The 12,862-nt window shown below is 48.8% G+C and overlaps 3 protein-coding genes and 1 pseudogene across 4 annotated transcripts; 2 read left to right on the top strand and 2 right to left on the bottom strand.

The window, feature by feature from the left end:
• Window positions 1-158: 158 nt before the first annotated feature.
• On the top strand, window positions 159-1,252 carry LOC100832802 (NADPH-dependent aldehyde reductase-like protein, chloroplastic). The gene has a single exon (XM_003557513.4). It carries the CDS (start codon window positions 252-254, stop codon window positions 1,041-1,043), a length of 792 nt encoding a protein of 263 aa, XP_003557561.2. The 5' UTR covers window positions 159-251; the 3' UTR covers window positions 1,044-1,252.
• Window positions 1,253-1,613: 361 nt separating this feature from the next.
• On the top strand, window positions 1,614-7,956 carry LOC100833112 (protein UXT homolog). 2 transcript variants are annotated; one of them, XM_010230051.3, is made up of 6 exons: window positions 1,614-1,965; window positions 5,307-5,525; window positions 5,641-5,742; window positions 6,210-6,317; window positions 7,458-7,512; window positions 7,647-7,956. In XM_010230051.3, exons 2-6 carry the CDS (start codon window positions 5,386-5,388, stop codon window positions 7,689-7,691), a joined length of 450 nt encoding a protein of 149 aa, XP_010228353.1. In that variant the 5' UTR covers window positions 1,614-1,965; window positions 5,307-5,385; the 3' UTR covers window positions 7,692-7,956. The 2 variants fall into 2 exon arrangements, with proteins under 2 accessions (XP_010228353.1, XP_003557562.1); XM_003557514.4 differs by lacking the exon at window positions 1,614-1,965 and adding an exon at window positions 4,261-4,502.
• A 258-nt stretch (window positions 7,957-8,214) lies between these two features.
• LOC100830690 (probable carboxylesterase 15) lies at window positions 8,215-9,517 on the bottom strand. Its single transcript, XM_003561350.4, has one exon. It carries the CDS (start codon window positions 9,502-9,504, stop codon window positions 8,404-8,406), a length of 1,101 nt encoding a protein of 366 aa, XP_003561398.3. The 5' UTR covers window positions 9,505-9,517; the 3' UTR covers window positions 8,215-8,403.
• A 1,948-nt stretch (window positions 9,518-11,465) lies between these two features.
• On the bottom strand, window positions 11,466-12,758 carry LOC100830999 (annotated as a pseudogene).
• Window positions 12,759-12,862: the final 104 nt, after the last annotated feature.

Raw genomic sequence — 12,862 nt, forward strand, 5'->3', positions numbered from 1 at the left:
TGCACGAACAGGCTTCAATTCTCCCCTTTCAGAGTATGCAGGGAGGTGGACTTAAATTCATTTTATGCTTGCTGACATCTCTCGATTAGATTGTCAAGGGGAAAGGGTGATTGCTTTCGTCACCAATGACGCTCACCCCGCTCCTCCGCCTTATTTATACCGTGAACTCCATACAATCAGTCGCAACAATATTATACAGTACAATCACTCGCAGCATTCAAGGTGATCACCGAGCAAGAAGAACCAGCGCAATGGCCACGCCCTCCGCTCAAGCCCCGACGCCGGCCGCGACGGCGACGCTCCCTCTGGCCGGCCGCGTGGCGATCGTGACCGGCGCGTCGCGCGGCATCGGCCGCGCCATCGCCACCCAGCTGGCCTCCCTCGGCGCCAGCCTCGTCATCGGCTACGCCTCGAGCTCATCCCTCGCCGACGCGCTGGCCGCCGAGCTGATCCCGCGGGCCGTGGCGGTGCGGGCCGACGTCTCCTCCGAGGCCGGCGTCCGGGCCCTCTTCGACGCCGCCGAGTCCGCCTTCCACGGCCCGGCCCACATCCTCGTGGCCTGCGCGGGCCTCGGCATCGGCACATACCCTTCCCTGGCCACCACCTCCACCTTAGACTTCGACGCCGTCTTCTCCGTGAACACCCGGGGCGCGTTCCTCTGCATCCGCGAGGCGGCGAACCGGCTGGCGCGCGGCGGCGGGGGCCGGATCGTGGCCGTGTCGTCGACGCTGGCGGCCACGCTGCTCCCGGGGTACGCGGCGTACGCGGCGTCCAAGGCGGCCGTGGAGGCCATGGTCCGGGTGGCCGCCAAGGAGCTGGGCGGCGCGAGGGTGACGGTGAACTGCGTGGCGCCCGGCCCAGTGGCGACGGAGCTCTTCTTCGAGGGGAAGAGCGAGGAGGCCGTGGAAAGGTTCCGGAAGGGCCACCCCATGGGCCGGCTCGGCGAGGTCCAGGACATCGCGCCCGTCGTCGGGTTCCTCTGCACCGACGCCGCCGAGTGGGTCAACGGGCAGGTCATCCGGGTCAACGGCGGCATTGCTTAGCGCAGCGTGGCTCTCTGTTCATTTTTATGAACGTCGTGCGTGATCGATCATTTCACTGCTTTGGTGGTTCAATAATAAGTAGAGCAGAGCAAGCTGTGATTTGTGTCGTCGCAGCATTTTTTGTTCTTTTCGTTGGAATTTATGCTTAAACACGTGAGATGTTCAACTATGGTTTTCCCTTTTTTTTATTAACTTGGCTTTTTGGTAAATCGATGGCTACATGTGCAACTCAAGTTGGTATCAGACTATCAGGACTGAGCTTCGACAGTAGTAACATCTTGGACTCTCATCGAGGCCTTGCACTGGAGGTTGCCGCACATCGACATCACTGCCTTGCACAAGAGACACCCAATGCGTCCATCGTGGTGGTATCGCCAAACGGACATTGTCAACACTACAGCTACGACCGCCGCCGCACGGGGAGCGGATCCAGGCCCACGGGCAATTTTTTTAGCCCGTATAAGGGAAAAAAAACGGTTCGGCCTGGAAAGTCACAGGCTACCAGCCTGGGCTTAGCCCAGTCTGCCAGCCCAGGTTCGCCTTGGCCGAAGAACGCACGTTACGAGGGAGCGCACGGAGAGGGGGAGAGGGGGAGACGTCGACAGAGCCAGAGAGGAAGCGCACGGAGCTCCGCCGCCGGACGTGGGCTGCTGGCCGCCTAGGCCCTGGCTGCCTCCCTCTGTCCGCCTCCTCCCAGCCTTGCCTCCCCCGCTGCTGGCCGGCTGCCCAGCGCCCGCTGCCCCGTCCCGCCGCCTGCTAGTGCTAGGTCAGGAACTCGTCCCAGCTCGTCTCGTCAGGCGTCAGCAGACGCTGGGCTGGGCGTCAGGAACTCGCCGTCCGCCTCTGCCCCGACCGGCGACCGTCTCTTTACCCCGACAGGCGACCGTCTGCCTCTGCCCCCAAATACTGAAATCCCCAAGCGGTAGCCCCCCTGCCTCCCTCTGTTGCTCCCTCTTTTCTCTCTCAATACCCTGTTGTTTGATCTTATTACCCTTCCGTAATTTGTTGTTGTTTCAATTTAATTTTACAGTAGCACAACATGAGTAAGAGAAAGATGACTCATTTGTCTTGGAAACCGAATAATTGAATTGTGTCCAAATTTTTGTCAATTGTCTTGGAAGCCTGAGGCGTGAGCAATTTCTGGCTCCGCCAGAAGCATGATTATCTAAAAAAATTCTGGCTCTGCCGCATCGAGCCGTGTGTTTGGGTGGGGCACGGTTCACTTCGAAATTCTTTTTGTTAATACAAATTATTAAAAAAGAAGTAGTACTGAAGTGTGTTTGTCTCCGTCTAATATTGAAAACATGGATCTGCCAAGGTACTTACCTAGACGAACCCAAAAGACAATTTCTTTGAGGAAACCTGCCTCTGCTGCACGGCTGGTTTCATAATCTTGGTGTATTAAATGTTCCAATTGGCTCTTAGCACAGAATCTCATGTCAGACCGATCATCAGCAACTTGTCAGTTTCTAGATTCTGTTACAAATTTCCGTTGCTAAATGGCAACTTTAATTATCATGCTTCTGGTTCGGGAGCTGCGGATGGAGAGAAATGCATGTGTCTTCAGCAATGCTTTAACTTTGCCGGCTTTCATTGTAGCAAAAATCAAGCAGGAGGCAAACTTTTGGGCTTATGTGAGTGCTCGACACTTAGGGCTGATCTTGCCACGAGAGTAATCCCTTCTATTTCCTCTGAGTGGCCTCTTTAGGTTTTTTGTATTTTTGTAAGCTTCTTTTGTTTGCAAGAGTTCAACTTGAAATTCTGGAATTAGAATCGGCCGACTGCAACCAGCGTTTGGATACACTTCGAGCTGGAAATCTGGAAATGCAAACACGGTCAAATTCCGCACGGTATGGGCTGGTCCTGGGCCTGGGCGCGCACGTGCGAGCTGTTTGGCCCGTTTCCTCGGTCCGGCCCTCCATCTGGGCCGAAATTTGATCTCTGCATATATGTTACCTGCGACGCAGCCTGCAGGTGAGCTCCGCCTCCTCCACCCATGACCCCTCTCCTTCCATGGCGGCTCTACCTATCCCTCCCATGGCTCCTCTCTTCCACACCCCTATGGCGGCTCTACTGACCTTCCCTTGGGAACCCTAGAAATTGGCCAATCTCTTTTAAACCCCAAATCACGTTCTCGGCAGTAAGAACTCTGATTCCATGCTGCCTTCATATCGATTTGGAGCTTTAGGGAAAATCTGGGTGTCACCGTATCAAGGTTTAGGTAATCTGCATGAAAAAATAAATCATTTTTGGGCAGGATTTTTTTTTCTCTGCTACTGTTGTTCCCTTGTGTTATCTTCTTTGCCAGTAAAACTGTTCTGCATAGTTATACAAAATTCCCGTGATCACTCAACTTCTTCAAGTATGTGTATGGGCGAAAGATGAAAATATTTTGAAGTAGTGCAAATTTGTATAGCACAAATATAACATTCAATATTATTTCATTCAAAAATGCATTTTAATGTGTTTAACGTTGTTTTTGAAACATTTAATATTTCAATACATAGATTTGTTTTGTTTTTTGGGATTCACTTGATATTTGAAATGTTTTCTCTTATATTTTCTACGTCCCATGCAAGTATAAGGTCGCAGCACATACAAGTATAAACTGTGTAATAATCTTGTTGACATGTACCTTTTAAAGAATCGTATGTTTCACACGAGAGTAAAACACATAAAGGTTGATTATAAAGTCAGGACTTTATAAGAGTAAGTATATAGTTATATTTTTATATCTAGAAATATCTCTATACTTACATACTTAAAAGATCAAATCGATATTCGGATTTGTTAGATCCAAGTCATCTGATTTTTATTTAGGGATAAGTAGATTTTTTAGCTATTGGATTTAGATTGTGCTTCAAGATACAGAGCGAACTTTGGAGAGAGGAGAGTAGGGATGACGTTCAGATACTGATCCAACGGCTTTTATACTATCAACTCAGATTTAAAACTTTTGTTTAAAACTTGACATCTGATATATAAACACACCATAGATATTTGACATAATAAACAGATTTTTTCTCAACATACAGTTTCTGATAAAATTTGTTCTTCAAATGTGTTGTGAATATGTGTATATCAAATAGTCAGTCGACCTTATTAACTGTAGCGCTATTATAGTTTGCATGAAAATAAAGAGAGTCATCTTGCTTGAATGCAAACTGCAGAGAGCTTTACGACTATCACCAATTCACCACGAGACTTTTTTTTTTCCTCGGCAACCCTCGGCCCTGGCCCGTCTCGCTGCCGACCGCCCCAACCCCGTCGCTCCGTCGCTCGTCTTCCTCAACGAGCGAGCGCGGCCACCCCTCCCTCCCCTTACCGATGCCGAGCGCCCCAGCCCCGTAGCTCGTCTCCCTCCTCGAGCTAGCGCCGCCACCCCTCCCTCCCCATCCCACTGACGAGCGCCCCTGCTCCGTCGCTCGTCTTCCTCCTCGCGCAAGCGCTCGCCACCAGGTTGATCTCTCGGATTCTCTCGTTCCCGGCCGTTTCTCCTCCCATCACCTCACGAATGAATTACGCCCTTTAGCCCCCCGTTTCATCTCCTTAATCACCCCAATTCGTAACTGAGGCAAAAATCAAGGTAGGGCGACCGCCCTACCTTGCCCTACCGGGTCCTCCGCCCGTGAGTATGTGTAGCTGGACCAAGTCGAAATGGTCTTTAGATTTAACTCTTTTAAGCGATAGTTTTGTTCTGGACTATATCTCTATATAGAGTTTAAATATGAACTTTTACCTTGGCTGGAACATTGAACTATGCACCTTCTTATATGCACCGTGCAGGTGATGGTTCGTGTTCATGTACTTGTTGATGCTGTATATTATTGTGTTGTTGTCGGTGCAAAATATTAGTCTGGAATTCATTGGTAACTACATTGTTTTGGATTTTTAAGTGATAAAAATATGCATCTATTATCGTAAAGAAATGAATAAGTGTGTAACTATTAATTCTTCGAGTTCATCGAAAAGGAAGGTGCATAACATCGTTCTCTCATATATGTCTAAATTTTAAACAAGCAACTATTTGTGCATCCAATTAGGAATTGTAATTGCCAAGATGAATGGAATTTTTTTTTTGACCGGAAAAAGATGAATGGATTCCACCAAGCAATTCCAATGGTTAACAAAACAACAGAATTGCAATCATAGCATATTTCCATTTTAGGTTGAATTGGAATTTACACCTCAAATCCATGGATCAGTTCCATTTCTTGCAACCAAACAGAGCTTAAGATTTCATTTTCATTGCAAATGACACAGGAATCGGCTGCACACGTTGTCTGGCACGGCAAGATAATATCTCACAGTTCACAAATCCCAAAGGAAACCGGCAGGTGCTATGGCTATGGCTGCAGTGGAGGCGCGGCTCCGGCAGGAGAAGGTGAAGAAGTTCGAGGATTTTGTCGACCGCCGACTCAAGCCCGACCTCTTAAATGCCATTGCCCAGCGTGATACCTTGTTCCATCAGCAGAAGACTTTGTAAGTTACTACTCCCTGTCTTCACCCATGTGTTAAACACTTTGGTCTCTCACTTCTAACTGTTCAAATTTGTTTGCTCGGTCTTCTGATAGAACTTTTTGTTGGATGATGGCAGCTTGGATTTGAAGATGAACATTGAGAATTTGGAAAAGAATGGTGTAACCAGCATGCGCTCCATGGTCAATCTTGGATCAGAGGTGTACATGCAGGCAGAAGTGTAAACATCCCTTTGCCCCTCACTCCCCCTGTCCAAGCGAAATAATAATCTGAAGTTCTTATGGCTTTGCTCTGATGTTTATCATCACCATTTAGGGGCCATTAGACACTACATCAGCATTACTCAATCAAATTATGTGGGTGTGGTGATCATTTATTTCAATTGGAGTAGCTTTGTGTTTGATGGAGCTTCTGCACTAGGATAGACATAAAAATGCGTTTGCACTTTGCAGATGACTTTCATTTTGCTTCCATCACAAATCCTTATGCTGCTTCTTTATTTGAAATGCATCTTAATTACCATTCTTCAACAAGCTGTTAGCTTCGCATTAAAGTTCAAATAGTTGCAGACCGCTGCATTACTATAAAGTACTAACAAAAATTGCCTATTTGGAAGAGAGGATTCACACCTAGTCAGATTTCTTTAAGTGTTGAGATTTAGTTTCTTTTCTGTGATGATTACCACAGGCCAGATACGAGGCACATTTTTGTGGATATTGGTCTAGGTTTTCATGTGGAATTTACTTGGCAAGAAGCATTGCAGTTTATATCTGTGAGAGAGGCAAGGTTGGCCAGGTAACTCAATTCCAGCATTTGAATATGAGATCTTGCTTCCCTGCAGCATTATTTTTTGTTGTAGATATGCAAAAGGGTTGTGGATGGTTGAGGGAAATTCTGATGTTTTATGCTTCTGTTAAACACAGTTAGCATAGAGATCATCTATTTTGTTTTCCCTTGTTACTATACTTGTGGTGGAAATTCTGGTTCAATTGATTTTCCTTGTGAGCAAGGAACACTTATCAGAGTCAAAGAGATGATATTCGAGCCATGTACTGGCTCTTAGTTTTTTACAGAGTTTGATTTTCACCTATTATCCATATATTGTTGTTGGAGTTTAATGCTCGCTCAGCCGTCAAGCGTGAAATGCAGAATAGATCTCTCTTATTTGACATAAGCTATTACGGGTATTGTACAAAGCTAAAGCTGATTCTGGCATGCTACTGGTCTGCATGTAATATTCCAGACAGTTTTTTTTATTAAGAGAAAGCATTTGTTAGCACTATAAAGTGTTGTTATTGACACTTCAGACCGTAGAGTGATGAACTTCACTTGTAGCTGATACCATTTATATATTATAATAGATGTTTCAACTCACTTGTAGCTGATACCATTTCTATATTATAATAGATGTTTCAACTCTTTAATGTGTTTATGCTTATCGCTGTATAAGCCTGGTTATACCAGTAAGGGCTCAATCCTGTCTATTCTGTGCGTGGGATATGTAAGGCTGGCATGCTTGGTTGCCAGGTACTTGTACCACGGTGATAGTCATTGTTGATGCTGGGAACTTGGGAGAAATAGGTTGACCTGCCTGTACTGATTGCCTGGATCTAATCTAATAGAATAGAAGCATCAACATCTAGTTCTGCAATTGAATAAAAGCCTGAATGGAGATAGTATATATAGTCCACTGAAGTTTCTACCGTAGAGCGCCGCCACTCGCCACCTGCCTGGTCTTGTTATTCTTGCTATGGTTGGGTTCCCTGTAATATCATCCACAGCTTGTTACAATTTTTACTTTTATGCTTTAACATGGCCCTTCTTCTTTGATGCTCTTTGAGTCTTGACTCTGTAGTTATCTTCTTTTGATGCTCTTGACTCTGCAGTTAACATTCATTCACATGTTAATGCTGCAAACTTTGCATGTTTTTGCAGACAAATAGATGAGTACACACACCTCATCGCGAGCATAAAAGCACAGATCAAGTTGGTATGTACAACAAAACTATATGTTCCCTTTATGGAATACTAGATGAGATAAATGATACACCCCTGGCATCATCTCCTTACATTTATATGCCACTCTGCCCTAGCTCTTACATGTTTGTGGTGATTTATGGGCAGGTATGTGAAGGTATCCGTGAACTCCTCCAGCTACCACCTGAGTGAGAGCCAAAGAGTTACGCACCAAGCCGGCAGTGCCCTAGCTCTTACATACCAGTAGTTTTTTTTTTCCTGTTCTTGCGATGATTAATCAGACAATTGGCAAATGAGAACAGTTCGATAGTTGGACTCGTTCGATGTGGTAGTCCTGTTTAAAATTTAAATGAGGAGAACCTTGTAGCAAATTAACAAGACAGAAATGATTACATTATAGTCCAGTCCTTGTTTGGTGATATGCAATTATGAAACACGGGATTGGTCACTGTTTCAACTGGTTTCTTTAATTATTGTTTATCCGGATCTCGTAACACATGCCGTTGAAGAATTTAGACCCGCCATTTCTCAATATTCTATTGAACCTTAAGAATTACAGTACAGTAGTAGAACATTGAGAAGCCCGTGCCTTCTCGATTTAGAGCTATTCAATATTCTATTGAACCTTAAGAATTAGGTTGCTTTGTTTATCACTCCTAAATGAAACCTGCTAGTACCAGGATTGTAGTTGCATTGTTTATCACTCTCTAAAATGTCATTTTCGCAAAAAGCAAATTGGCTTTATTCACCTTTTCTGTAGCAAATTCCGAGCAATGTCTGGCTGCAAATGGCAAATCAGCAAATCGTGTTCGATCAATTATTGTATGCAGAGAGGTAAAAAAGGAGTGGAATCTGACGACCTCCACTTCCACCCAATGGCCCAACGGACGGACGACTGGACGGCTCAACTCATTCGGCTGACCGACGACCTAGCTACCAACCGCCCGATGAGCCGGACAACCTCGCCGGCGGCCTCGGACTCCGGCTTGACCCCGAAGAAGGCGTGCTCCTCGCCGGGGAACACGACGAGCTCCACGTTCTCCTCCTCCTTCTTCTTCCCCTTCCCCGCGGCGGCCAACGCCCTGAGCCGCTCCGCGTACTCCACGTTCTTGTCCCGCAGCAAGTCGCGCTCGGCCGCCACCACGAGCACCGGAACGTCCAGTAGCGGGTCCAGGCTCGGGCTCTCCGGCCCCAGCGGGTTGATCAGCGGGTGGTCCTTGTCGGCTCCGGCGGGCAGGAAGAGGCGGGAGAGCGTGTCGCACATGTCCCTGGTCAGGAACGCCGTCGCCGGGGACTCCAGCTCCGACCGCGTCCGCCGCTCCGAGAGGAACCCCGGCATCAGCATGACGTACCCGGCGATGTTTATGGGGTCGAGCAGCCCCGGGGTGCTGCCGAAGCGGAGGGCCAGGTGGTGCGTGAGGTTGCCGCCGGCCGACTCTCCGGACACGAACACCCTGCGTGCGTCCGCCGCGTCGGCGAGCCACGGGTTGGTGGTGCCAGAGGCGAGCTGGTCGCGGAGCCAAAGGAGGGCGGTGGCGGCGTCGTCGTGGGCGGCGGGGAAGCGGTGCTCGGGGGCGAGGCGGTAGTCGAAGGAGAGTACGACGGCGGGGAGCTCGGCGGCGAGGCGGAGGCAGCCGGCGTGGAAGTTGGGCCACGCGTAGGAGCCCACGCAGAATCCCCCGCCATGGAAGTAGACGAGCACGGGGAGCTTCTTCTCGGCCGCGGCGGGCTTGTACATGCGGAGGCCGAGGCCGCGGCCGGCGTCGTACACGGCGTCCTTCCACTCCACGCGCCCGTCGTCGTCGCCGGCGGGGATGGGCGGCGGCTCGAAGCGCGCGACGGTGCCGTCGCTGAGCACCTGCAGCATGCCGCGGCAGTCCTCCACGACGTGCGGATCAGCCGAGGACGCCATTGCGCTGCAGCTGCGCGTACGAGGTGCCGTTTGGGTGTGCTGTCTGTTCTTCGTTTCGTGGTGCCCTGTCTCGAGTAAAAATGCCTCGTGCATTTATGCATAATTTTATGCATACTTAATGGCTTGTTGTTATCGGAGAGAATGAAAGTCACACGTTTATGTCAGTCCAATCCAACCACCGAGAAAATGAAAGTCGCACGTTCATGCATGTCAGTCCAATCCAAATCCAACTACCGAGGACTACGTTTGGGCCGCCCACGTTTGGTAGCACTTAATTAATTTTAGTGTAAATACACAATTAGTCGATGAACTCAGTAAAAAACTCAGTAAAAATGAACACTTTAATCTACTACGAACTCGAAAAACACACGCTTAAATCCCTAAACCGGGACTAGTGTGTCACTTTAGTCAAAAACGGTTCGGCGAGATTTAATCTCGCCACGTGGCCGTCACGTCAGCTTGGGTGACCCCTTCACCTGCGTCCTCTCATCAAAATTGAGCATTGTGGAAATGATAGCAACCTTAGGCGAGGCGGCGGCTGCAACGGTGCGGTTCTCAGGGCCCCAGGATCCCTGTTATGGGCGCAGTTCGGGCATGGTGATTTTGCAAAAAAATCCTGAGAAAATCGAGTAACTGCCCACGGTCTTGGCCGAAACTGACGTGGTGGCCACGTGGCGTATTTAAGTCTTGACGAACCGTTTTTGGACTAAAGTGACACAGTAGTCCCAGTTTAGGGGTTTAAGTGTGCGTTTTCCGAGTTCGTGGACTAAAGTGTTCATTTCTGCCGAGTCCATGGACTAATGGTGTATTTTACTCTTAATTTTATTTCATACGTGATACGATTTCATCTGACAGGATTTGAATTCTAGAGTTTTCATCTCACGGGATTTGAATTCTACGTATCAAAATAATGTTCGTCCGGCAAATGGATTGTAGGACGAAAGACGCAATCCAGGCCCAAATTTGGGTCCAAGGGGACAACAAAATGGACAGGCTAGAAAATGGGTCATCGCGTTGGGCCATGTGTTTTGTCCGCCGGCAGAAGCAGACGCATCAGGACGAAATGGGTTGCCCCGGTCAAGTCACCCTTGTGTATAAGTGTTGGGCGGGCAGAAGCAGACGCATACGGACGAAATGGGTTGCCCCGGTCAAGTCACCCTTGTGTGCAAGTGTGATTCCATAAAATTTCATATAGATTTCCTGCACTCAATTCCATGCTAGCCAGACGAATTGACTTCTGAAATCCAAATTGAAATCGAAGATTGCAGGATCAAATGATGGTAGCCAAATGAGTCGTAAGTCTTTCCAATAAATTTTTGAGGCAATCGATCTCTATCAACCGAGCCGATTAAACAAGTTGGCGGCGTATCCGGTGAAAATCACATCTACAGTACAAACTCCATCGAAAAACTTCACACGTTTCTCTAAAATTAGATATGTTAGAGAAGTGATGTTTGGTGGCAGCAAAATCAATTGTGTTAGATATGTGTAAACTTTGAAGTCCAAACTCAGTTGTGTTTGGTGGCAGCAAAAGAATAAATCCAGCATCGGTACTAGACCTTCACTGTTTTACACTATTTAGTCGTAGATTTCTATTTTTAATTTTTTCCAAATGAATTTGATTATTAACTTGAAAATTTGCACGTTTATATAGCACTACGTCTCCAACATATGGCATTTTTTTTGTACATTCCCACTTTCAAAACAACAGTTCCTGACTCAAGGAAACATTTATAGACACGAAATTCAATATTTATCGGACAGAATGAGATTGAGACGTTCGTGTTCAATCCAGAACGTAAATTTATCGTAGAACCCCAAATGAAACTATATGATTTTTCTTTTCGTCTTTTGATCGATACGAACATTTCATCTTTATTTCTGAACTTAAAGATTTAAATTTCGTCTTTAGAAATGGCACGATATACATACGTATAGTTAATAGTAGCACTTCCGCGTCCTGAAATAAGAGACATGTATTTCAATGCAAATCCACGTCATTTATTTCAGGACGGAGAGAGTACTACTCCCTCCGTCACATATTAAGTGACTCAAATTTGTCCAAATATGAATGTATTTATATAAAAAAACATTTAGATACATGTAATATTTTGTGATATTTTGTGAGTTAATATGAGACGGAGCGACAACATAAGAACACTCGGACCGGCCGGTAGACCCATCACGGATGATCCCGCTCAACGAAACGCTTGATGAGCCTCACTACCTCGCCGTCGGAAGCGTCCGAGGCACCGAAGAAGCCGTGCTCCTCGCCGGGGAAGACGACGAGCTCGACGTCTTTCCCCATGGCCTTCAACCGCTCCGCGTACTCCACGTTGGCGTCCCTGAACAGATCCCGGCCCGCGACGACGACGAGCATCCGGCCCACTTGCACGGGCCCGAGGCTCGGGCTGTTCGGGCCGAACCCTGGTGGCCCCCGCGGGCATCCCGAGCCGGAAGAACCGGTCGAACATGTCCCGCGTCAGCCACGCCGTCTCCGGCGTCTCCAGCTCCGACCGCGTCGGCTGCCCCGAGAAGAACCCCGGCATCAGCAGGATGTACCCTTCGATGGCGATGGCCGGCGAGAGCCCCGCCGCCGTGCCGAACCGCACGGCCATGTGGTGCGCCAGGCCGCCCCCGGCCGACGTCCCGGAGACGAACACCTTGTGTGCATCGACGGCTGAGACGTGGAGCCACGGGTCCGAGGAGGATTGGAGCTGGTCGAGGAGCCAGAGGAGGGCGGCGGCGGCGTCGTCGTGGGCGGCGGGGACGCGGTGTTCTGGCCCGAGGCGGTAGTCGAAGGAGAGCACGACGGCGGGGAGGTCGGCGGCGAGGCGGAGGCAGACGGCGTGGGTCTTGGGCCAGGCGTAGGAGCCCACGCAGAAGCCGCCGCCGTGGAAGTACACCAAGATCGGCAGCAGCGGCTTCTTCTCCTCGTCTTCTTCTTTGACGGCCGCCGCGATGCTGCGGCAAGGCCTGTACATGCGGAGGCCGAGGCCGCGGCCGGCGTCGTAGACGGCGTCCTTCCACTCGACGAGGTCGTCGTCGTTGGGCGGGATGGGCGGCGGCGGGGGACGGACGACGGTGTCGTCGCTCAGCACCTGCAGGTCGGGCCCGCAGTCCTCCACGACGTACGGCGCTGCGTCGTCCGGATGAGTGAAGGGAGCTGGCATTGATGCCATTGGTCGGCTCGATCGAGCTCGATCTCTTCGTTTAATTGTACTGCTTGATCTCTTCTTCAAGTAGCAATGGCCAAGCAAGCAATGGAAGTTTTTTTTTATACTGGTATACAGCTCGATCTGTTGGCAGGAATTAGTGCACGTATACCGTCTCCAATTTGCATAGACTTTATGCTCTGATTCCACTTTAAATTAGTCACTTTGTCATCCAATTTGCGTAGCCACTTTGTCATGCATATCTTTCGTCCCTGTCTTACTGCGATGCTCGCTTA

Source organism: Brachypodium distachyon, chromosome 1 (genome assembly GCF_000005505.3).
Source record: "Brachypodium distachyon strain Bd21 chromosome 1, Brachypodium_distachyon_v3.0, whole genome shotgun sequence".
Lineage (NCBI taxonomy): Eukaryota > Viridiplantae > Streptophyta > Magnoliopsida > Poales > Poaceae > Brachypodium > Brachypodium distachyon.

Excerpts from the sequence above, each read along its gene's own strand:
- LOC100832802 (XM_003557513.4), top strand. The coding sequence starts at position 252 with ATGGCCACGCCCTCCGCTCAAGCCCCGACGCCGGCCGCGACGGCGACG.
- LOC100833112 (XM_010230051.3), top strand. The coding sequence starts at position 5,386 with ATGGCTATGGCTGCAGTGGAGGCGCGGCTCCGGCAGGAGAAGGTGAAG. Across the intron at positions 6,318-7,457 it reads AGAGAGGCAAGGTTGGCCAG|ACAAATAGATGAGTACACAC; the intron begins GTAACTCAATTC and ends ATGTTTTTGCAG. Across the intron at positions 7,513-7,646 it reads TAAAAGCACAGATCAAGTTG|GTATGTGAAGGTATCCGTGA; the intron begins GTATGTACAACA and ends ATTTATGGGCAG.
- LOC100830690 (XM_003561350.4), bottom strand. The coding sequence starts at position 9,504 with ATGCACGAGGCATTTTTACTCGAGACAGGGCACCACGAAACGAAGAAC.